Source organism: Phocoena sinus, chromosome 19, assembly GCF_008692025.1.
Source record: "Phocoena sinus isolate mPhoSin1 chromosome 19, mPhoSin1.pri, whole genome shotgun sequence".
NCBI lineage: Eukaryota > Metazoa > Chordata > Mammalia > Artiodactyla > Phocoenidae > Phocoena > Phocoena sinus.
In genome coordinates, this window is record NC_045781.1 from 54,807,403 (window position 1) to 54,830,595 (window position 23,193).

General features: G+C 57.3%; 2 protein-coding genes across 10 annotated transcripts; one reads left to right on the plus strand and one right to left on the minus strand.

Moving 5' to 3' along the window:
• Positions 1-98: 98 nt before the first annotated feature.
• TAF1C (TATA-box binding protein associated factor, RNA polymerase I subunit C) lies at positions 99-8,899 on the minus strand. 9 transcript variants are annotated; one of them, XM_032614059.1, is made up of 15 exons: positions 8,744-8,899; positions 6,284-6,526; positions 5,064-5,145; positions 4,785-4,882; positions 4,620-4,709; positions 4,451-4,524; positions 3,608-3,846; positions 3,395-3,511; positions 3,193-3,310; positions 3,035-3,106; positions 2,756-2,891; positions 2,477-2,620; positions 1,798-1,972; positions 1,575-1,712; positions 99-1,497 (listed from the first exon to the last, which is right to left on the minus strand). In XM_032614059.1, the coding sequence occupies exons 2-15, from the start codon at positions 6,419-6,421 to the stop codon at positions 635-637; spliced, it is 2,484 nt and encodes an 827-aa protein (XP_032469950.1). In that variant the 5' UTR covers positions 6,422-6,526; positions 8,744-8,899; the 3' UTR covers positions 99-634. The 9 variants fall into 9 exon arrangements, with proteins under 9 accessions (XP_032469950.1, XP_032469953.1, XP_032469948.1 ...); XM_032614062.1 differs by having other exon boundaries at positions 2,756-3,106; positions 3,267-3,310; positions 6,284-6,332; XM_032614057.1 differs by having other exon boundaries at positions 3,193-3,511; positions 6,284-6,422.
• Positions 8,900-13,630: 4,731 nt separating this feature from the next.
• On the plus strand, positions 13,631-19,594 carry ADAD2 (adenosine deaminase domain containing 2). Its single transcript, XM_032614837.1, has 10 exons — positions 13,631-14,090; positions 17,102-17,242; positions 17,581-17,628; positions 17,716-17,841; positions 17,924-18,074; positions 18,152-18,319; positions 18,367-18,593; positions 18,727-18,970; positions 19,224-19,344; positions 19,429-19,594. The coding sequence occupies exons 1-10, from the start codon at positions 13,631-13,633 to the stop codon at positions 19,531-19,533; spliced, it is 1,791 nt and encodes a 596-aa protein (XP_032470728.1). The 3' UTR covers positions 19,534-19,594.
• The last annotated feature ends 3,599 nt before the right edge of the window (positions 19,595-23,193 follow it).

Below are 23,193 nucleotides of genomic sequence, written 5' to 3' on the forward strand. Positions count from 1 at the left end.
ACAGAGCTGCGAAGGAAGCGAACCTGACGCACTGAATGTCGAAAGCCAAGTAAGGGGACGCAGCCCGGCCTGAGAAACTTGATCGTTCAAAACCAGGCTCAGCTGACAAGTTTATTCAACCCTAAACGTGGGTCCAAAGTGCCTCCCTCTATAAACGTTAGATGGTGCTAGAAACCGCTTCACACACACACACCGAACCACCAGCAGCTAGCTGCCAACACCCAGCAGCCGAGCACCGGCAGGCTGGGCAGCTCACCTCACCATCACCCGCCACGTCCCCAGGGGCCCGTGCGTGGCGGAGCCCTCGGCCGCCTGGGGCCCCTGCTTTCCAGCACAACACTGTCAGCTAGAGGGGATCCCGGCGACACGGACCTTCAGGACGGGGCTCCCAGGACTTCTCAACGTGCCCCTGGGAGCACGAGCTGCAGGAGAAATGACTATACCTTGTTGTCCTTCTTCCTCCAACGTGGATTCAAATCGCTTCTGAATGTCTCCCGCAGTCACGAAGGCCTTCGGAAAGCAGGAAGGTCTGCACCCTGGCGACTGTTCTCTTTGTTTCCCGTTTCAACCACAAAAGGCACAGCTTATCCAGGACAAAGGGCTCCCTGGAGGTGGAGGGCAGCTTCCCCGGGCCTCAGAAGCCCATGCGGGGCTTCTTGCAGTGTGGCTGCGAGCCGGAGCGGACGGCTGCCCGCTGCCGGGAGGGGGTGGCCCGGACACTGGAGGTCTGGGAGGAAGGCACAGAGGCACCCCCCGGGGCGTCCCCCTGAAGCGGCAGCTCAGCCATGTAGTCCCGGAGGGTCTGCTGCCGCTCCGAGGGGACGGCCCGGGCCCACAGCTCCTGGGTGGACTCCTGGGAGGGCGGGGTCACTGGAGGCTGAGGCCTGGCCGCAGGGAGTGTCTGCTCTGGGCTGGGAGGGGGGCTGGCGGCGTCTGAGAGGTCTAAGCGGCCGCTGAGCGAGGAGAAGGTGTTGGACAGCTGAGTCCGGCGCTTGTGCCGCTTGGGCTGTTTGCCGGGCCCCAGGCTGCTGCCCCGCCGCCTCTCCCACCAGGCCGCCGCCTGGCCCTCCCAGGCTGCCTCCAAACGCTCGCTGAGCTCGTCCTCGGGGCCTGGCTCAGGGGCTGGGGCCCGCTCTTCCGTGGGGAGCAAGCCCAGGTCCCTCAGCTGCAGGAGACGCCCTTTGGCCATGGCTGTGCGGAGACCTTCTGGCGCTTTGCCCTCTGCCTTCTGAGGCTCAAAGCAGCCCAGCAGGCGGCGGTGGGAGAAGGTGGGTGCAGCCCACACGGGGGGAGCCGGGGCCACCTCCAGCAGGGCCTTCAGCCACCGGCTGCAGGAGGCAGTGGCCTGGGGGGTCCAGGAAGCAGTGGGGGCAGGAGAGTCAGGCCCGGGGTCTGCCTGGAGGTGGAGGCCCTGGTGGAAGACGTCTCCAGCCGCAGAAAGTTGGAAGAGCGACAGCACCGGTGTGTTAGCAGAAGGTGGGATGGCGGCGGCCAGACCTGGAGGTGGAAGGACCGTGACCCTACGGCCTGGTGCGGGTGCGGCTCCTCAAACCCACTCCCCTGCCCCAGCGCACCTATGGCTGGTGCTGTCAGACGTTCCTGCAGCCGCCACTGACTCTTGGGCTCCAGTGGGGGGAAGGCAGAGAGGGAGTCGCTCCTGGAAGGGAGAGACTGGGGGGGCCCTGCCAGCCGGGGTGTGGAGGCCCCCTCTCCTGGAGGAGGGACAGACAGCTGAGGCCCTGCCCAGGCCCGGCCCCGCCCACCCTCCTGCCCGCCCCCCGCCTGCCCGCCCCTCACCTGCGATGTGCAGCAGCTGCAGCTCCCCACCCTGGCCTGCCAGGAGCAGCGGCCGCGGGAGGCCTGTGCGGGGCGGGGGCAGCAGCCGGGCCAGCAGGGGCGCAGAGGGGAGGCCGTGGTTCCACTTCAGCAGGGGCACCAAGGGGAGGCGCTCATCCACCAGGTAGAGCGAGAACTAGAGGCCCAGGAAGAAGACAGAGGGGACGTGACTGAGGAGTGGGAGAGAGGGACGGGACAGGTCCCCTGGGTGGCCCCCTCCGGGGCCCCATGTGGCTCTCAGGCTAAGTCTCAGCACTCCAGGACCGGCCCTGACCACCTGTGCAGCGTCAGCTGCCCAGCCCCGCACAGGAGGCACCCCCGAGCAGGTGGCATCGTCCCCTGTCCTGATGGCCTTGCTGGGAGAAGGGCTCTCGAGAGAGGCTTTCACCCAGCCTCCCCCAACCTCACCTGACCCTGGCACATACGCCTGAGACACACCCACTAACACCCAGGGTCCTGAGGGGGTGGGGTGGAGCCAGACCTCCTCTCCCCTTCCGGACACGGGGGGACTGTCCAGCTCTGGCCATTGCCCCCACGCCCACGCCCACGCCCTTCCCCCTTCCCCAGCAGCTGTCCAGGACTGTCTCCAGTGACCGCCTGCGATGGTGCAGGACGGATAGAAGGGGAAGGTGTCGCTCACCTGGGTGCAGATGAGGTGGAGCGTGGGGTGCAGACACTCGGGGCCGCACTCCCCCAGGTACTGGGTGAGCAGGACCCGTTCCCCTTTCTGGCACGACGCTTCTGCCCCTCCACGAAAAAGCAGCAGACCACAGCCCTGCGGGCCCTGGGGGACACGGCCAGGTCAGCGGCCCACGGTCCGCCACCTGCTGCAGCTGGCCCAGGGCTCGCTGGCCCTGCAGCTTATCACGACCTCTCGGGGGAAGCCCCCCCACCACCAAGGACCTGCTCTGTCCCTCACCTGAGTGTCCACCATCTTCACTCCGGTGCGATCACCCACAGTCAGCACTCGAGGGTGGGCGGTGAAGTCTGCCCAACGCCAGGGAGAGGGGTCCCGGAACACAAGGGTCTCGGGGTCCTTGTAGATTTGCTGCAGCCTTGGGGAGACAGGCCAGCCATGGTGGGGAGACCGGCTGATGGGGGGAGGCTGGGGTGACCTGGCCTGGTGCCCAGGCCATGGGCCGGGTTCTGCGGGAGCCGTTGGTTGGGGTGGAGGGTTTTTATGGGGAAGGGGCGTTACCCGTCCTGGGGAGTCCACAGACAGATAGCTCCGGAACGGCTGCAGATGGCCAGCTCTCCAGGCAGGTGAGGGCTACAGGGCACACACGTGATGAATGCCGGGCCACCCCCTTCTCCCACACCCATCTCCACGGAGACCAGCCTCGGTGAGCCCCTCACCTGAGGCTGATCCCTGTGGCCCCCTTCTCGACCTGCAACACCTGGAGAGGGGCCGGCTGCCCCTGCTTACTGACCTTCCACAGGGCACAGTGGTAGTCAGAGCGGACAGCCAGCAGAGCTGAGGGATGGAGAGGGTCAGGGTCAGGGTCAGAGTCAGGCAACAGGTCAGTGAGTGGACGGGGGAGGTGTCTATGGGCCTTACCTTCTCCCTGCACGGTACGGGTCACCACCTGCCGGACAGGTCCCCGGAGCCGGATATGGCCAGGGCCTCCGAGAACCCGGGGCTCACTGCCTGGGGTCAGGTTGACCTTCTGGAAGTCTGGGCATCTCGCTAAGGATAAGTTCATGCGTTATGGCCACTCAAGGCTCCCAACTTCCCACCTGTCCCTAGAGCATGCCCAGCGAGGGAGGATACAAAGCCTGTCCAGGGCGCCTCCTGCAGGATAGACCAGCTGCCCAGCCTCGGGCGTCCTGCCGGGCACCCAGGCCAGCGCGCCCCCAGTGAAGGCGTCGTCCAGGAGCAGCTGCTCCCACCGCAGGGCCAGCTCCTCATGCAGCAGCTCCCCCAGGAGGCTCGCCACCGACGTGCTGAGGATCGGGCCCCCAAGGATGGAGAACCGGCGCTGGCGGTGGCTGAGGTAAGCCCAGGGACAGCTGGGGGCGAGAGGAGGGGGGTCAGGCTGTGGGTGATGGGGAAGAGGGCGGGGTACCTCCCAAGGGAGGCCAGGTGTAGCAGACGCATTCTCGGTCACCCTAGAACTTCTTCCTCTGGGAAACCAGCCCACCCGATTCCTGTGCCGCAGTCACATGATCCAGGCCCGGCCACAGGGATCGGCTCACGGTGGGCATGACACCCAAGCCAAGGCAAGCCGACCACACCGTTCCCGGGACTTCTGCTGGTGCCTCAGGAAGGACACTAGCCCTTTCCCTGGAATCATAAACCATCCTGCTGCCACTTGCAAACAGTCTGTCTAAGAATTAAGCCAAGCAGAGGCAAGAGGATGAGAAAATAAAGAGGTAGAGCCCTATTAACATCTGAACACCTGGATGCAGCCATGCCTGTAGTGCATGAACTTCCATTCTATTTTCCCTTACGTGGCTAGTGCAGCTGGGCGTTCTGTATGGGGCAGCGTGGCTCATGACTGCACGGGGGATGTGGAAGCAATTTGATGGAAACCAGCATCCAGGCCCTGGTTCCCTCCATAGCCCCACCACCAGCTAGGCACACCCATCCCATCCTTTCTCACTAGCCACTTGCCCCCAGGGCTGGTGTCCACCGAGGTCCTGGAGTAGCCTCTTCACGCTGACCACTGTCTTCTTCTTAGAGCGGCTCTGTGTGGAAAGGCCTCGTCAAGCTCACATGCCCTAGGGCTTACCCCGACGGGAAGTGGGGAGCCCCCTCTCCTGGCTGGCCAGGGTTTACTCACCCGTGCTCCCTCCAGTTTGAAATTCTCCAGCATCAGCTTCCCCAGGGGTGCAAAGGCTATGTCCCCATGGTCCCACAAGAACCGGCTGAGCTGCAGGAGGAAAGGAGGCCAGGTCACTAGGCACAGCCCCGGCTGCGTGGCACTGTCCGCCGTGGGGCCGCTTACCTGCTCAGTAACGTCCAGCACGGCTTGGGGCTGTCTACGGAACTGGTAACCTCCCCGGAAAAGCAGATCCTGGGCAGTCACACCGGGGTCCCAGGGATCTGAGGGGAGAGTAAGGCTACAGAAGGGCCCGGAAATGGAACCAGGTGTCCTAGGTGCCTGGAGGTGCCAAGGGCCCTGTAGGGCAGAATTAGCAGGGAGAGGAAAGGCCTCGCACGGGAGCTGGGGAAGAGGGGCAGCGGGGAGCGGCTTGGGAGGGGGCCCCAAGGCCGAGATCCTTACCAGGACCAGGAGGCAGCAAGGGCAGCGGTCCAGGGGTGTCCGGCTCCCAGAGCAGGACCTTGGCCACGTGCGGCGCCGTGTTCTGAGGAAACACAACCGTGGCCACAACAGAACAGTGAGTGTGCGCCGGGCCAGGCGCCGTCACCCACTCTTGTCTTTTATTAACTCATTTAATCCTCCCAAGGCACCGGCCAAACTGGTACTCCCCTGCATCGGCAGGCGGACTCTCAACCACTGCGCCACCAGGAAAGCCCCATCGTCACTTTAATGATGAAGAAAATGGAGGCACAGTGAGGCCGTCCCTTGTCCCAGGCAGCAGCCACTAAAGAGAAGGCCTGGGATTTGAACCCAGGCAGTCTGACTTCAGTCTGTGCTCTCGACCTCCAGGCTGCACAGGCTCTTGCAGGCGCCCCTGGCCTTTGAGTCTCACTTACACTCAGGAGACCTTGTGGTCACTTACTTGGGACGCCCAGAGGCTGCTCCATCCCACTGCGGGGCTGGCCTGAGACAGCTCAGCTCCACACCTGGGGACGGAAGAGCAGCAGGCACGCGAGCAAGGCTCCCGCAGGGGCGGATCTGACGTAAGCCCTTCCTTGTCAAGGGAGCCCCTCCCGCCCAATGCCAGCGTCTCTTAAATTCCTCGGCCACTTGCCTCTGCCGGGCGTAATCCTTAACCAGCCTGTCTCCAAGTGGCAGCCAGATAGCTTAGGCTTCCGGGGAAAGAGCTGGTGTCCTTCGTGTCCCAGATCTCCCCTCCCCTCCCCACCTCACCCCTACTGTACGGTTTCGGCATCCTTCTGGTTTCGCTCAGAGCTGTTCTCACTTTGTAATGATTTTATCCTTTGGTCTATTCACTTGTCTATTCTCACTCAACCTAACTCTGTTCCACGGGGCTGGGAGCGCATCTGACTTACTCACTCTGGATTCCCAGGGCCTGCTAAGGCACCTGGCACATAGTAGAGGCTGTTCAGTGAGTATCTGTTGAACAAATAGAGGAAGAAAAGATGGGGGCCAACAGCTCCCGCTCAGTAAACCCTCTGCGGATGGCAGGGCATCCCAGGTCCCCAAAGGAGGGGATTCTGGCTCAGCCTGTGTCTTAGCAGATTTGTGCCAATGCCACCCCACTCTGCACTCCTGCCAACTGGTGTGAATGCTAGGATAGGGGGGCCAAGGGACGGCACCCACCCCGCAGCCACCAAGGCTCTCCCTGCCAACCTCACCTCAGAACCTTGGGGCAGGGACTCCGGCAGGGTCAGCGCGTCTCTCCAGCTGCACATGAAGGACACGTCAGGGACATCGCTCAGGCCAAGGGGGCCAGTCGTAAACAACGAGGGCGGGAGGGAGCTGGGGAAGTCCATCCTGGAAAACAGGAACCACCCTGGCCTTCCTCAGAGACCTGAACCTGACAGCCACTTCCGGGGTTCCTGGAGGGCGAAGAGCACCCTAAGAGGAGTACAATTTCTCTGGGGAAGCAGATAACAAAGAAAAAATGACTGTGTCGCCTAACGCCTGATAGTAATAAGTGCTACGTTAAAACCAACCAACCAGCCAGGAGGGAGGGGATGGTGGTGGCCGAGGGGTGTGGTCTTAGCATCGTAAGAAAGTGGCGCTCGGCATATCCTGAGCTAACGACAAGGCCGCTGGGAAGAGGGTACAGCAAGTGCAGAGGTTCTGGGGCAGGAAGCGTGTGAGAAACAACTGGACAGCCATGGACCGAACTAGGAGGTGAGTGACAGGCCGAAGTCAGACAGGTGGCGAGGGGTCCGCTTCCAGCATGCTCTTATGTATTAATTATAACTACACGTTCATAGACCACACACCCCACTGAATGAATGTGTGTTTCTTAGGGCATGTGTCAGCCTCATTCTAATTGTGGTTTATAGGTACAGCCTTATTTCTTCTTCGAGACTGCTCTCCAGGGGCAGGAACTGTATCTGATTTATTTCTGAGTTCCTGGCATCTGGCTGTTGCAGCCATTCTCTTCCACAGCAGGAGAGGACAGTGGCGGGAATGCGTCTTTTCACTGCAGGACCCTTCCACACTATCTCTCCGCTTCAAAGGAACACCACTGCCCTTCCTACCCACCTACAAAATCCTCCTCATCCTTCAGATTTTCAGTCAGGAAGCCTCTCCCAGTTCTCCCAATACCATCCCACAACACCCTGCATCCCTTCTCCAGAGCACGCATTGCAATGTGGGATTAGATATTTAAAGGTAAAGCCATGTAATTCTAAACTGCTCCAAGAGTCCCCATGGGGAAGAGCCTTTATCCCCAGTGCCTTGGTACTTACTACATGGCAACAATCAGTACATAAAAACTGAAGGAACAGGGCTTCCCTGGTGGCGCAGTGGTTAAGGGTCCGCCTGCCAATGCAGGGGACACACATTCGAGCCCTGGTCCGGGAAGATCCCACATGCCATGGAGCAGCTAAGCCCATGGGCCACAACTACTGAGCCCGTGCTCTAGAGCCCGCGAGCCACAACTACTGAAGCCCGTGCACCACAAGTACTGAAACCCGCATGCCTAGAGCCCGTGCTCCGCAACAGAGAAGCCACCGCAATGAGAAGCCCACGCACCGCAACGAAGAGCAGCCCCCGCTCGCCACAACTAGAGAAAAACCCGTGCGCAGCAACGAAGACCCAACGCAGCCAAAAATTAAATAAATTTAAAATGAAAAATTTTTAATTAAATTAAAATTTAAATAAATAAATTTGTAAACAAATGTTACTCATTGTTCTTTTTTTAAAATTTTATTTATTTTATTTATTTATTTTTGGCTGCATTGGGTCTTCGTTGCTGCGCGCGGGCTTTCTCTAGTTGTGGTGAGCGGGGGCTACTCTTCGTGGCGGTGCGCGGGCTTCTCATTGCGGTGGCTTCTCTTGTTGCGGAGCACGGGCTCTAGGCACGCGGGCTTCAGTAGTTGGGGCTCGCGGGCTCTAGAGCGCAGGCTCAGTAGTTGTGGAGCACTGACTTACTTGTTCCACGGCATGTGGGATCTTCCCGGACCAGGACTTGAACCTGTGTCCCGTGCACTGGCAGGCGGATTCTTAACCACTGCGCCACCAGGGCAGCCCTAAAACTTTTTTTAAAAAACAAAAAAAACCAAAAACTGAAGGAACAAATCCAGGAATGAATGAAGGAGAGGAAAAAGGAACCAAACAGCCTCAAACAAACGCAGGCAGGCTGAAGTCGCTGGTGGAGCCCACGACCTCAGAGAAGCCCCGAGAGGAGACAGCCTCGACTTCCCGCCCTCGCCCTGGGCTCTCTCGGCCCGTTTAGACTTCCAAGGCTGCAGAGTCAGTCGGGTCTGCGTTCATGCCAGGCCGGGCACGACAAAAAGTGCGCCTGCAATGGGATGGGAGAGGGGATCCGGGCGGCTCTTCCCCTGAGACATCTACTCGCCCACTCCCTCCCTATCCACCTCTTCACACTCCACCTCCAGGCCCCAGAATTTCTACCCAACAATAACAGAGGTCTCGCATCAAGCGCCGTGCGCCAGACAGCTGTTGCTACCACGCTTTACATCGGTGGGATGTTCCCCACTCCATGAGCCAGCGGCTGCTAATACCCCACTTTGTAAACCCTGGGCGACTTGACCCAAAGCCACAAAGCTTGGCGCCCGTGGACTTGAGCAGAGCGACCTGCCTCTCCGTCCCGTCCGGGCGGCGCGCGTACTTACGTGGCCCCGGCCGTTCCGTGCTCGTCTGGAAAACGAACCTCCGCGTGACGCTCGCCTGACCCTCGAGCCACGAGGGAGCCCGAGAGTGCAAACCTCGCTCCGTCGCCCTCGACAGGACCGCCCCACAACGGCGTTTCCCCGTCGCTTGAGCTGGGACGGAAGTGCTCCCTGAAAGGCAGGAAGTCCCGCCTCCCAGCCTGGCCTCACGGGCGCTCCAGAGCGCCACCTCCCGGGCGGAGGGGGAATGCGAGTGCAGGCGGCGCTGTGGGCCGTAGAAATCAAATGCCTTCAAATCCCAATAGCGAAGTCCAGGTTGACGGGCGTGCGAACCTCACCTCTGCTTAACTAACTTCCTACTTTACAGAACTGTTGCATTAATTCACTCAACAAACACTGAGCACCTACTATAAGCCAGGCACTTTATTAGTCAGTAGGAATCCTACTGACTGTCTTTATATCCTGTGAAGCAGGCTTTCCAAATAGGAGTACAGGTACTGCGGGGAATGCATGAGGCTTTCCCAGTAGTCAGGCAAATACAGCTTTAGGCACTGGTTCCCAGATTCTAGCATGCATCAGCATCAACTGCAGGGTGTGTTAAAACAGAGTTTCTGGGCTTCCCTGGTGGCGCAGTGGTTGAGAGTCCGCCTGCCGATGCAGGGGACACGGGTTCGTGCCCCGGTCCGAGAAGATCTCCCTATGCCGTGGAGCGGCTGGGCCCGTGAGCCATGGCCGCTGAACCGGCGCGTCCGGAGCCTGTGCTCCGCAACGGGAGAGGCTGCAACAGTGAGAGGCCCGCTTACTGCAAAAAACAAAAAAACAACAGAATTTCTGATTCAGTGAGCCCGGGGTGCGGCCTGATAATTTGTATTCCTGAGTTCCCAGGTGACGGTGATACTGCTTGTCTGGGGGCCAAGCTTTAAGAGCTACTGTGCGATCATAAATATTACCCTTATGCAGCCCAGTAGTTTTCAGACCTGAGCATGCATCAGAATCCCCTGGAGGGCTTGTTATAACCATTTGCTGAGCCACACCCCCAGCGTTTTCTGGTTCAGTAGGTCTGGGATGTGATCCAGGAATTTGCATTTCTTTTTTTTTTTAATTCAACTTTTTTTTCATTTAAATGAATTCCTCTTAGAATTTAGTCCCAGAAAAAAACTTTCTCCTTACAAACTTTATGCTGCTTCTTTTTTTTTTTAAGAATTCCACATATCACTTATTTTAAATTTAATTCCATTTTTTTTTAATTGGAGTAAAATTGCTTTACAATGTTGTGTTAGTTTCTTCTGTACAATGAAGTGAATCAGCTGTATGTGTACCTATATCCTCTCCCTCTTGGACCTCCCTCCCACCCCCACCCCCAACCCACCCATCTAAGTCGTCACAGAGCACCGATCTGCACTCCCTGTGCTATACAGCAGGTTCCCACTAGCTATCTATTTTACACATGGTAGTGTATTTATGTCAAACCTAATCTCCCAATTCGTCCCACCCTCCCCTTCCCCCCCAAAATTTGCATTTCTAATGAGTTTCCAGTGACGCTGATGCTGCTGGTCCGGGCACTACACTTTGAGAACCATTACTTTCAAGAGTCAGTTTCCAAATTCTTGGCTTCCATCTATATAGATTTTATCTGGGAGGTGCTTGGCTTCAGAAGCTTCGAGCTTTTTTCTCCTCTGTGGAGTGTTGCCTGAGATGAGTGCAGAACAAGGGGGCTATTCCAAAAAGCAGAGTCCCTGCAGGAGAAAGTTCACATAAGACTAAGAAAAGCAGGCTCAGTAAGAAGTAGTGATGGAAGGGTTCAGGAGAGGGTCTGTTTATATATTATATTTTTTCAATTCTTTATTATTTTTATTATTGTTATTATTATTTTTGGCTGCAGCATGCAGGATCTCAGTTCCCCAACCAGGGATCGAACCCATGACCCCTGTAGTGGAAGCAGAGTCTTCACAACTGGACCGCCGGGGAAGTCCCAGGGGCTCACAGTGTTATGTTCGTTCATCTGAGTCCTGGTTACATGGCTCTGTGCCGTGTGTGAAAATTCATTGAATGATCCGTGCACTTTTCTGCGTGTACTTCAGTAAAGAATCTTTTTTAAAAAGAAAAGGAAAAAGGAAGAAAACTGCTGGCTGTGACACTTGATATTACTGAGACTTCAACCTCTAGGTCAGCCTTCTCAGCTACCTTAGAAATAGAATCCAGAAGTCCCTCTACGAGGGCAGGGATTCTTCTGTCTGTGTTGGTCCCTGACATAACCCAAACAGCTAGAAGAGGCTTCATGCATATTTGAATCAACGGAAGAGGGCATGAATGAGATGGCTCTTCTGAGAAAGTATCAACACATTTACTTCAATTGAAAAAGCTAAGTCAGACTATTTCTGATGAGAAGTGATTCCATTTTAGCTGAGTGATTTGTCTATGAGAGTAAGCTTTGACGATTAAATCATTTGGAGGGTGTTTTTCCTAAATGGAATAAGCTAAGTCTCCATCTGCGTGGTTTTGGTGAAAACATATTGGAAAGATGATTACAATATATAATAAACTAGAAATTGCACCTTTCGTAAATCCGTGTGACTAAATAATTGGGGGATACATAGTCTTTCAAAATTATTTTAGGGGTATGTATGCCAAAAATATTGAAGGCCTTTTATACTAGTTTCCTATTGCTGTTGTAACAAATTACCACAAACTTAGTGGCTTTAGACAACAAAACATCATACAGTTCTGGAGGTCAGAAGCCTGAAATGGGTCTCACTGGGCTAAAATCAGGGTGTCAGTAGGGCCGTGTTCCTTTCCGAAGGCTGTGGGGAGACTTCTCTTTTTTTTTTTTCCGCCTTCTTCAGCTCTGAAAGCTGCCTACACACCTGGGCTCATGGCCCCCTTCCATCTTCAAAGGCAGCAATGACCAGTTGAATCTTTCTCACAGGCCATCTCTCTGATTTTGACTCTTTGGTCTCTTTCTGGTTTAAGGACCCTTGTGATTACATTGGGCCCACCCAGCTAATCTCCCTCTCTTAAACTCAGCTGATTAGAAGCCTTAATTCCATGTGCAATCGTAATTTCCCCTTGCCATATGATGTAACAGAGTCATAGGCTGAGGCGATCATGATGTGGACATCTTGGGGGTACCATTATTTTGCCTACCACATCACTATTCACACCACCCATCCAGCTTCTGCTCGGGGAGGCCAATTCCATTTCCTCCTTCCTTCTTCCCTTTCTATAAACAAGCTGTTAGGTTTCCTCCTGTTACTGATATATACTTAACATGCAGTAAGGTGTACAAGTCTTAAGTGTACACTCATCAGGTTCTTACATACATATAAACCCACATAACCACCACCCAGATCAAGACAGAGAACATTTCCATCACTGCAGAAAATTCCCTGGTGCCTCTTGCCAGTCAGTACCTCCTTGAAGAAGTCACCGCGATTCTGACTCATCACCACAGATTAATTTTGCCAGCTCCAGAACTTTATATAAATAGCATCATGTGGAAGATGGTCTTTTTAGTCTGGCTTCTTTCACTCAACACGCATATGTGATTGTAAGCACAAAGTTAGCTTGTCTATTTTTTAAAAAAATTATTACTGTAATAGTCCATTGTCTGAATATATCACCATTTGTTTGTGCAGTTTCCTGCTGGTGACGTTTCTGGGTTTGGTGACTCTGGTGAAGTCTTTGTGGATTTGTGTAGCCCTCATTCCACTACTGAACACCTGCTATGCTGTTCCTCTACTAGGCATAATTCTGCTCTCTGGGCTACACACGAAAGAAAAACCATAATTCCTGATGCCAATCCTTGAAACGTTTGGGAGCTTGCATCTATGCCGCTCCCCGCAGCTGCTCTTCCCGAGTCAAATGTTACTGGTTCTACCAACTGCTCCTCCTATGCCTCTGTATCCACACTGCCCCAATCCTGGCTAGTGTTCTGAGACCCAAAGGTAGCAATCAGCAGCCGAAGCAACAGTGACAAAGCGTACAGGCTGTAAACTGAATCATTGGTCACGTTTTCCCACTCACTGGCTCCAAGACTGTTAAAATTTCCAACCCCTTCAAGCAACTGTGTTGCATCGTAGCAGGCCATATGTAAATTGTCTTCATCCCTAACTTCCTTTCATTTTTGTTTTATCTCCTTCATCCCTAGTCCCTCATCTTAAAGAATTGTTCTCTTGCGATATTTTTAGGAACCAACCCAAAATTCCTTCTGGAAAAAAAAAAAAAAAATCGGGGGATGGATGGGTGGACAGGGTACCAAATGAGTAATTTTAGCTAGAGCACACACGGAGCATTTACAGTTGGTTTCAGGAAGGCCTACGGTGAACAGTTTTTAAATGTAGGTCCTAAAGATTCTGTGGGGCTGCTGCAATTGAAACACCTTCATTTACCGAAAGAGGACTGACTTTCCACCTCCCTCCGCCCCTCCGCCCCCGCCAGGCTCAATTAAGCAGCTGGGGGCAGGCTGGCATGATGTGGCGTGATTTGGGAGGCATCCTAGGATGGGAGCAGGGGTGAGGTGCTGGACTTGGGTCCCCAGACCCCTCCCCTGGTCTTTGCCTCCCCAATACCAGGCAAGGGCCGAGAAGAAGCTAATGCGAGTGCAGGGCCCCATCCCCACCTCACACCTGAAGCCCCGCCCCCCACAGGTAGGATGTTGGGCAGGTGGCCACTCAGTCCACATCCAACGGTTTGGGAGACTGGCCTTTCCATTGGCTGGGCACACTGTCGGCCACAGCTTTATGGGCTCTCATTGGCTAGGAGAAAGGTAGGAGGCGGAGCTCTCCATGCGCTGTCTGTCGTGTCACGTGCTCCCCACGCGCGAGCGCGTGTAAAAGGGCCCGGGTGGCGTGAGAACGTGCCCACTGTCCTCTCGGGTCCTCGCGTCCGGCCATGGCTTCACAGGCCAGTGCAGCCCTGGGGGCGAACGCAGGTGCCCGCAGGAAGACCCGCCTGGCGGCGTCATTGCAGATCAGCCCCAGGCCCAGCCCCAGGCGGCCTTTGGCCAGCCTGGGCCAAGACTCCTGGGATATCGTGCCCGCTCCCAACTCGGACGACGCCGAGCAGGGCGGGCAGCTCCAGGCCTCGGCGACGGGGCATAGTGGGCCCGGGGTGGGGGCCCGTGTCTGGGAACTGAGGACAGCCCGGGCACAGGAAGACTCGAGGGGAAGGATGGGGAGGTCCCAGAGGGTGTCCTTTCCGTCCGCCGGGCCCGCCGGGGAATTCCCGACGGCGGCCAGACAGCTGGGCCTACAGATCAAAGACCCGCCACCGGGCCAGGCCGTGGCCTTGCTTACTCAGTGCGCGGCCGCTCTGGGAGTCTCCCTGATCTTCCGAGAGGACCAAACAGCAGGTGAGGCCCAGGGGGCTGGGACGGCCGTGTGCCCTGGGCCGACCGCAGATGAAGGGAGGAGGACTGTGAGTTGGGCCTGAGCCTGGGGCCCAAGGGTAGGCCCTGCTGTGAGCAGCGTGGTGCCAGGAGCACCAGGTACATCAGATTTCTAACTGGCAGGTCATGGCCACATATGAAGCTTGGGTTGCTTAAAGGACCTGCCTCAAGCTATCCCAGCCTTTCAGCAGGCTTTTCTGAGGGCCAGTTACATACAGTTAGAGTTGCCATGCCAGCACTGGAGAGGAGATACCTGAGCGAGGGCCAGCCCCAAAGTCAAAGACATAATCAAACACAGCGTGATGATGGCAACGCGGCAAAGAGATGTAATCATTACAGTCCTCCCCCTGCCCTCCCCAAGAGCAATACACCAGGTCCTAAATTCAGGTTCCCAACTTTAAGCCAGTACATTCCCTGCTTCTCATGAGGCAGCAAGAGAATCATCGCTTAAGCTTTGGGGAGCATTTGTAAAACCTCCTAGGAGAACCCCAACGGAACAGCTCAAAAAGAGATAATGTGTTAAAAATCTACCCGGGATTTGTTTTAATCAGGTATGGTAAGACAGCAGACGTGAGAATGATTGCCCTGAAGGAAAAAGTAAATACAGATCCCTAGAAACAGGAGGCACAGCTTGCCATGCCGGACCATGTGGGAAAGGATGGGGGTGGTCCGGAGGTAGAGGAGAGGGCAGAGCACAGCCCACAGCCTTTATTGGGGTTTTCTTGGGACAGAACGGTTGAGGCAGGGTAGGGTACAGAGTAAGTTTAGGCTTGAGGAAGGCAAGACAGTAAGTTTAGGGGTTAGGGGTTGGTTCCTAGTTGTCTAGTACCTGGCCTGGGGGCTGATTTAGGGTATGGGGAGTGTTGGCTTGTGTGAGAGTTTGATGGTTGGGGCGCGAGCTCTGGATTGGTTGGTTTCTATACGAAAGGGCGTGCTTGCAGGGGACTCATCTGCTATGTCCAGGAATTAGCTAGCCCTGGGAGGGTCGGTCTCTCCAGGATCAAATCCCCAAATGCCAGAGCATCGGGAATACAGAAGTAAGGGAATGGATTCAACAGCAGTGATGCTAGCTAACGTTCGTGAGTTCTGGAGATGGGCCAGGTGTTGTTTGAAGGCCTTCAGACAGTAACTCCTGGAGTCCTCACAAGTATTCCTCAAGGGAGCACAATACCGTTACCACCACTTTACACATGGGGAGACTGAGGCCAGAGGGGCCGTAGCCCAGAGGGGGCCCTCTGCATTCAGAGCCTGTGCTGAACCACTGGGTAATATCGGCCCCTCCCTTCTGCCTAAGGTCCCCCTTTCCACTATTCACATGCATAGGCATATTTTCAGTCATTTTTATTTTGGTAAAATTTCAAAGAGTAGTATAAAAGAGCTCCCACAAACTCTTCATCCAGTTTCTGCAGTTACATTTGCCACACTTACTTTGTGTATGTCTCTCTCTCTCTCTCTCCCTTCTATATATTTATATATGAATATCCATATTCATTTGTCCTGCTCAATCTGAACACTGATTTACTGCTCCTTAAACACTTCAGTATGTATTTCCTAAGAACGAGGACATCATCTTATATAATGGCAGTACAATGATCGAATTCTGGAAGTTGAATATTGATATGATCCTATTAGCTAATTACCATTCACATTCAATTTTTGCCACTGGTCACAATAATGGCCATTTTTTTCCCGACCCAGCATGACCTATCACATTAGCTCTTACACCTCTTTAATCTCCTTTCATCTGAAACAATTCCTCAGAGTGTCTCTGGCTTCAGGACATTGATGATTTTGCAAAGTAAGGGCCAGTTGTTCTGTAGAAATTCCGTTCACTTGGGTCTGTTTCCTCAGGATTGGGTTCAGGTGATACATACCTGGCAGGAGCGCCTGTAGGAACCTCGTGGCCCTGGCTGTGCATCCCACCAGCAGACCTGAGACCTGTTTGTCCTACCCCTGGGATGTCAGCTGGGAGGGCCTGACTAGGGTGGCGTCCGCCAGGTGTCTTCACTTCCCCCTGCGTGTGTCATCAGTCATCCGAGGGGGGCACCTCCAGATGGCGTGACTATCCCGTTCCCGAGAACACCATCGCCTCGTCGCTCTAGCAGCCTTCGATGATTGTTGCCAGATTTAATTGTCACCCCGCTGGCTGCCGTGGATTCCTGATGCTAGCCTTCCTTCTGCATCTACTAGTTGGCTTTTTTTGTGTGTGTGTGGTATGCGGGCCTCTCACTGCTGCGGCCTCTCCCGCTGCGGAGCACAGGCTCTAGGCGCACAGGCCCAGCAGCCATGGCCCACAGGCCCAGCCGCTCCGCGGCATGTGGGATCCTCCCGGACTGGGGCACGAACCCGTGTCCTCTGCATCGGCAGGCGGACTCTCAACCACTGCGCCACCAGGGAGGCCCCTAGTTGGCATTTTTGATGCCCTTTTAAAGTAGGTGAATCTCTGTGCTAGGGAGGGGTACTGAAATGTGGGTTCTCTTCTAAAAGGGAGACCTTTGGGCAACCAGTTTAGCAGCAGATAGCAGCAAATACCACAAACGGAACTAAATTTATGCCCTTTGACCAAGTGATCCCAGTTCTAGGATTTTTCATCTGTCTCTGTTGTGTCATAAGTAACACCTGAAGTGGTAGTGTTTGGAAGATGACCCTTTCAAATGTAGAAAAGCAATAGAGCTGTGTGTTTGGGGGAAGACGGGACCTTCATCCTGGGAACAGTGTAGCCCTGGATGTGGGTCCTGGCACCACCTGGGCACACTGCCTGCCCTTTGTGTGCCCCCTCTGTAAAGTGGGGTCATAGGGAGCTGTTTCAGAGGGCCTAGTGAGGATTCTGAGTGGGCATGGCCTGGATGGAGGTCAGCAGGCATGTCATCTTGTCATTCTTGTCCTCCTCACTGGCAGGTGTCATGGCCCTCCTAGAAAGGGCCCATGATGCGGATAAGGTGCATGGTGCTACTTCTCAGCCCCTCCTTCCCCAGACCCCTGCTTGCCCTTCTCCGTGTCCGTGGAGCTGGATGGGGTGGTCTGCCCTGCGGGCACTGCCTACAGTAAGGCAGAGGCCGAGCAGCAGGCAGCTCTGGCTGCCCTCCGCTACATCCAGCATCGGCTGGAGAGCCCAGGTACAGGGGGAGGTGACCCAGGGCCCTGAGCCCCGGCGGGGGGCGGATGCACGTGTGTGGGGAGGGGTGAGTCGCTGCGGAGACCATCTGGGCATCAGGACCTGGCCCGCAGGGAGCTGACCTGGCCCTAACGTCCTTTGAAGGATGTTAGCAGTCCCTGAGGACAGGGACTGCTGGGGGCAGCCCAGGAACTTTGGGCTTCTGGAGGATGAGCCCCCCCCCCCCACACACACACACACACACTGCTTGCCAGTGGGACTTCTGGGATTCCTGAAGGGCACAGGACAGGAGGGCAGACCCCAGCACCTACGGCAGCCCGCCCCTTGTCTGTCTTCCAGAGACCCCAAAGACCCCCAGCTGGCCTCCACTCGCCCCCCTGAGCATCGGTAGGTGGGCCCCCATTGACCTGACCCCTGGCACGGGAGGGACGTGGCCTGTGGGCCCCCCACCGCCGCCCTCTCCCTCACCCGCAGAGAACCTCCTGACCCACGAGCAGCGCTGCGCGGCCGTGGTCAGCGCCGGCTTTGACCGCCTGGTGGACGCGAGCTCGCAGTACTGGGCCTGCAAGGGGACTGTGGCCGCAGTCATCCTGGAGAGAGGTAGGGCTGGCCCTGCCCCTCACCTCAGAAGGCCCCTGGGCCTCTCGCCTCAGTCTAGTCATCTCTGCCCCCTTCCCCGCAGAGGTCCCGGGCGCCCAGGGCCACGCCAAGGAGATCTACCAGCTGGTGGCGCTGGGCACCGGCGGTGGCAGCTGTGCCAGGTGGCTGGACTTCTCGGGCCGACAGCTCCACGACTGCCACGGGCTGGTGGTGGCCCGCCGGGCCCTGCTGAGGTGAGGGGTCGGGGGGACCCTCTGCGGCCGCTCCGGGTGGGCCGGGCCGCCCCAGCTGCTGCTCCCTCCGCCCCCAGGTTCCTGTTCCGGCAGCTCCTGCTGGCCACGCAGGGGGGCCCCAAGGGCAAGGAGCGGTCTGTGGTGGTCCCCCAGCCGGGGTCCGGGCCCCCCTTCGCCCTCAAGCCCCGGATCTTCCTGCACCTGTACGTCAGCAACACCCCCAAGGGAGCTGCCCACGACATCTAGTATGTGGCGCGCCCGGGGAGGGCCGTGTGGGTGGGGGTGGGGAGAGCGGCCCTGAGCCCCGCGTCCTCCTCCCACACAGCTGCCAGCTCCGCCTGCAGGCCCACATCCAGGGGCGGCTGAAGCCCGTGTGCTACGTGGCCCCTGCGCTCCGAGACACCCACGTGGGCTGCCTCTCGGCCAGCGACAAGTTGGCACGCTGGACCGTGCTGGGGCTGGGCGGTGCACTGCTGGCCCACTTCCTGCCCCCCATCTATGCCAGCAGCCTGGTCCTGGGTGAGGCCCGAGGGCGGGAGGGCTGAGGTGGGCTGGGGCGGGCTGGGGCGGGCTGGGGGGTGGGGTGGGGGTTGCGGGTGCGGGGGAGCGTGGCGGAGACTCAGGTCTCGTCCTGGGCCTTCTGCCCCCCCAGCCGACCCCTGCCAGAACACCTCGGCCCTGGGCAGGGCCATCCACGCCCGGCCCGACCTCGACGGCGCCTTGGGGCCATGCCTGCCGCCCCCCTACACCCGGACCATGCTGCACCTGTTTGCGGGGCCCTCGGTGGCCCCCTCCGAACCCCCCTCCAACACCTGCCAGGGCCTGAGCCTCAACTGGAGCCTGGGGGACCCTGACGTCGAGGTGGTGGATGTGGCCACCGGGCGTGTGAAGGCCGAGTGAGCGGGGCCCAGGGGTGGGGGGGGGGGCGCGGCGGGACGGGCGCCTGGTGGTGGGGGTCCCCGGCCCCCTGCCCGTGGGGAAAGAGATCACATCTAGCCGCCAGCCTCTTACAGGTAATGTGACCCACCCCCCGGATTGTCACGGTGTGGAGGTGGTGTGCGGGGCGTGGAGTGGGCCTGTTAGTGGGCCTGTTAGTTTTGTCCTCCCTTGCCCTCCCCCGACGTTCGGTCCCCTTCTCTCCATCCCCAGCGCTGCCCTGGGGCCTCCATCCCGCCTCTGCAAGGCTGCCTTTCTCTGGGCCTTCCGCCAGGCTGCCCGTGCTCTCGGGAAGTCCCACCTCCTGGCCTTGAAGACCTATGAGGCAGCCAAGGTCAGCTGCTTCCCTGCCCGCAGCCCCCTTTTTCCTGCACCCCCAGCAGGCACCCTCTCTCCACCATCTCATCTCCTGCCCTAGGCTGGGCCCTACCAGGAGGCTCGCCAGCAGCTGTCTCTCCTCCTGGACCAGCAGGGCCTGGGGGCTTGGCCCTCGAAACCACTGGTGGGCAAGTTCAGAAACTGAAACAGACGTCCGGCCCGAGGTCCCTGAGCCCAGGAGGAGCTTGCTGGAGGAGGGCTGTTTCTGGGCGGGGGCACGGGGCGGGGGAGGGTGGCGCACGGGGGCACAGGGTGAAGCTGGGGGTGGAGGGAGGGCCTGGCGTGCTGGAGAGGTGGGGCGGCTGCATATTCGGGGCTTGCATAAAGAAGCTGTTTCTGGTGGTTCTGTGTGTTGTTGGCTTTCTTGCGGGGAAGAGGGGAGTCGTAGCCCCTCGGTTTGTGAAGGGAGAAGCCCCCGTGGTGGCCGGGGCTCGGCTGGAGCCTCCTCACAGAATCACTGCGTTGTTGCCCAGCCTTCGTGCCTGGGGGCGGCAGTGTGGTGTCTCGGGCGGCGGGTGTGGGAGCCTGTCCTCCCTGGTCTCCTTCCTTTCCCAGGACTCGCCCGGCAGGGTGGGGGGAGAAGGGTGGCACCTGGCCAGAGGAGGCAGCTACGAGGCCCGTAGAGCCAGCTGGGTCCGGCCAGCTGCTGCCGGGAAGGGTGGCTTTGGGAGAAGAGGCGGCCCCGGGGCGGGCGGCAGCGCCAGTTCCTGCCCTCTGGGTTCCCGCGAGTGGGTGGGGCAGCGCTGGGCGCCAGCAGGAGACTCACGCAGAGCTGAGCCCAGGCTTTCTCTGGCCGCCCCAGCTGTCACACCGGCTGAGGCTGTGACCGGCCCGAGCCCCTGTGCCCACTGGATTGGGGCTGCCTAGCCTGCCTCTCAGGCCAGGTGGCGGGTCTCCTTCCTTCTCCTCGGGGGGCTGCAGTGAGTCTGTGGGGACTACCGGGCTCTCCAAGGACCTTGGGTGTGGAGGGAAATGCTGTACACTTCACACGTGCACGCACACCCACGCCCAGGTCTGCAGGCCTGGGCACCACCCCAGCCTGGGCAGGGCCTGTTGAGCGGGAGTACAAGCAGCTTTGAGGTCTGGGGACCTGGGGCCAGGGGGGCTTGAGGACCACACCAGCCCGCAGCTCCACACCCTGTGGCCGGATGCTCCCTGCTCCCTCAGCAGTTCCAGGGTTTAGAACTACAGACTGCTCTCCCTGGTGGGCTGGGAAGCTGGGCCAGGCCGGAGCAGATGATGGAGCCCTGGAATCGCATCCCCTCCCTCCAAGCCACCTCCCGGCCCCGGGTGTGTGTGGCCTCGGCTGCCGCTTAACCTCGGTGCACTTGGGTCGACTCATCTGGAGAAATAACTGGAAGGCCAGCCCAGGTGGCCTGTTCTCCTCCAGCCCATCCGGCCTCAGGCTGGGCTTTCCCTCTGCCTGTCCGCTGGGCCCATGCTCCCTCCCTTTCAACCAGTGCCGCTGTCAGCGAGGGGAGTAGGAGGGACGTGGGGGCAGAGGCAATAGCTGAGAGGCTAGAGGCTCTGGAGGCCTCGCACCCGAGGCTTCACAGATGCTGTCATATGGAAGAGGTAGATGCTATCGCTGCCCCATTTACTGGTGAGAAAACTCCCAAGGTGAAGTTCGGTAACCTCCACAAGAGCACGCGGGGTCAGGATGGAGCTGCGGTTCCCGTCCAGGAACCTGACTTCCAAGCCCCTCAATCCCCCTCACCGCCTGGGCTGCCACTGGGGTTGCTTCTGTGACCTTGGACAGAACTCCTGACCTCTTTTATAACGTGACTGGACCGTATGGCTCCAGGAGCTCCCTCCTGGCTCCGACCATCGCTCCTCGGCTCTCCTAACGGCCACAAGGGTGGGAGATGCAGCCTTTGCCATTGAGAGAAAGAGCTGCGGGCTGGCGGGCTTGGGAGAGGGCGGGAAAGGGGCTGGGGGAGGTGGGAGTAGCCGCCAAAGGCAGGACAGGTGTCCAGGAAGGCGCATGTGCAAAAGAAGGGCAGAGGGAAGTTTGGACCCGGATGGAGGGTCTCCAAAGCCAGGTAAGCGCTGATTTTTTCTTCTTCTTCAACTGAGAAAACAGCGAGGTTATTTACCCGTGTTGTTATTTAAAAGAAAACAAACTTAGGCCAGCTTTGAAATAATGATTTCTCATGGTTATTTTTTTCAGGGATGGAGAGGAGTTTTAAAACAGCCAAACCTATTAATTAGCACATTTACTACACATTTTTTTCCCCCTGGAGAGCATTTAAATTGATTTCCTTTTTGTCCTGCGATGGTGACTACAACCAGATCCAGAAATATACCAGCCATTCCAAATGGCAGTTCTGTGCAACGAGCCTTTTGATATTCATTAATCACACAATCAGTGGGTAAACAAGTTGTTCAGAATGACATTAACTCTGCTGCGTTCTGCCCAGTAAGTAATATTTGTCCCCATGTGGCATAAACTTGCCTGGCCAATCCTCCCCTCCCAAGACAGTCCTCATTACACAATATTCGCTCAGTTCCTTTGACTCAGCTTATGGTTGCAGGGTGACGATGAAGGCTGCTTCTGAAACGGAGAGACTGTTAATGTCTTCTTGGCCCGATCGCCTCTGAGTGAGGTTTTGCCAACAACAGGATATTTGAGCAGGGAGGTGACGTAACCCAGCCGGGCACAGCTCAAATGCCGCTTCCTCCACGACGCCTTTGCCATCATGCCCACCTTCCCTTCCCTGCAGCTCCAAGCTCCGGGGGTCTGCCCTGGACCGCGGCACTGCGCTGCCCCTCCCCGTGTGTGGTCTTCACCGCTGAGCACAGGTGTGGACCCAGCGGCCAAGGGGCTACTCCACCTTTCCAAGCCTCAGTTTCCCCACCTGGGAACTCGGTCACAAACGCGTGGCCTGCAGGGTCATGGTGGGATGAACTGAGAAGTGTGCCGAGCACTGTTCCCGACGTTAGCAGTCATCGTTGGTGGCTGTCATAGGGCCTGGCTGCTCCCAGCTCCCGGAGGTCAGCCTGTCGTCTGTTTCTCTCCATCCCTTCCTTGAGGTCTCCCACATAGAACATGCCCAGCAAACAAGCGTTGAATGTAAAATGAATGAATGATAGTATCTTCTCTTTACAGGAGTGGGTTAGAGGGAAGGAACAAAATCCCTGTTCTAAAATACGGCTCTAGAAGACATTTTGAAGATTTCCATTTTATTGTGAGCTCTTTTTTGCTGAGCTGTAGAAGCATTCAGAAAGACCTAAAGAATGTGATTATACCACACCTGAACTCCTTGTGTCTTGTCAGTTATAAGAACCAATAAGTCTCCTTTTGTTTGTCTGCTTCTTAAATGAAGTCTGATTAGAGTTTCCTGTCCTTGGAAACAAAATATTTCTCACTGATATTTGTGGGTGTGTCCTAAAGATGTAAAGTGTTGGTTCAGTTCATCTCCCAAACTGCCTGCATGTAAATCCTGGCCGCGGGGTCTGCTTCCGGGGGGACCCGAACATCTGGGAGAACCAGGGCAGACCTCCTCAGGGCCGGTGCCACGTATGTAACGTTAGTCCCGTCACCACTCTGCCCTCTTCCCTTCTAGGGCTTTTCACAGGCTCTGCTTGTCCTGTTTATTTCCTTCTTGACTTATCCGGGGTCTCCCGCTCTACCCCACCCTTCCCCTCTACCCAGGTCTACAGGACCATCTGTCTTGCTGACAGAACAACGCCTGGCACGTGGCAGGCATTTAAGAAACACTGCCCCAGAAACTAACCATTGCCCTTCCAACTTCTGACTTGGCCACAGCCCAGGGGTTGGTGAGCCCTGACCCCTGCCACTCAT

Coding starts and splice junctions, on each gene's coding strand:
- TAF1C (XM_032614057.1), bottom strand. CDS start 6,421: ATGGACTTCCCCAGCTCCCTCCCGCCCTCGTTGTTTACGACTGGCCCC. Junction 4,883..5,063: donor CTTGCTGCCTCCTGGTCCTG/GTAAGGATCTCG, acceptor CTCTCCCCTCAG/ATCCCTGGGACCCCGGTGTG. Junction 1,713..1,797: donor GCAGCTGCTGCACATCGCAG/GTGAGGGGCGGG, acceptor TCCCTCCTCCAG/GAGAGGGGGCCTCCACACCC.
- ADAD2 (XM_032614837.1), top strand. CDS start 13,631: ATGGCTTCACAGGCCAGTGCAGCCCTGGGGGCGAACGCAGGTGCCCGC. Junction 17,629..17,715: donor ACTCGCCCCCCTGAGCATCG/GTAGGTGGGCCC, acceptor CCTCACCCGCAG/AGAACCTCCTGACCCACGAG. Junction 18,594..18,726: donor TGCCAGCAGCCTGGTCCTGG/GTGAGGCCCGAG, acceptor CTGCCCCCCCAG/CCGACCCCTGCCAGAACACC.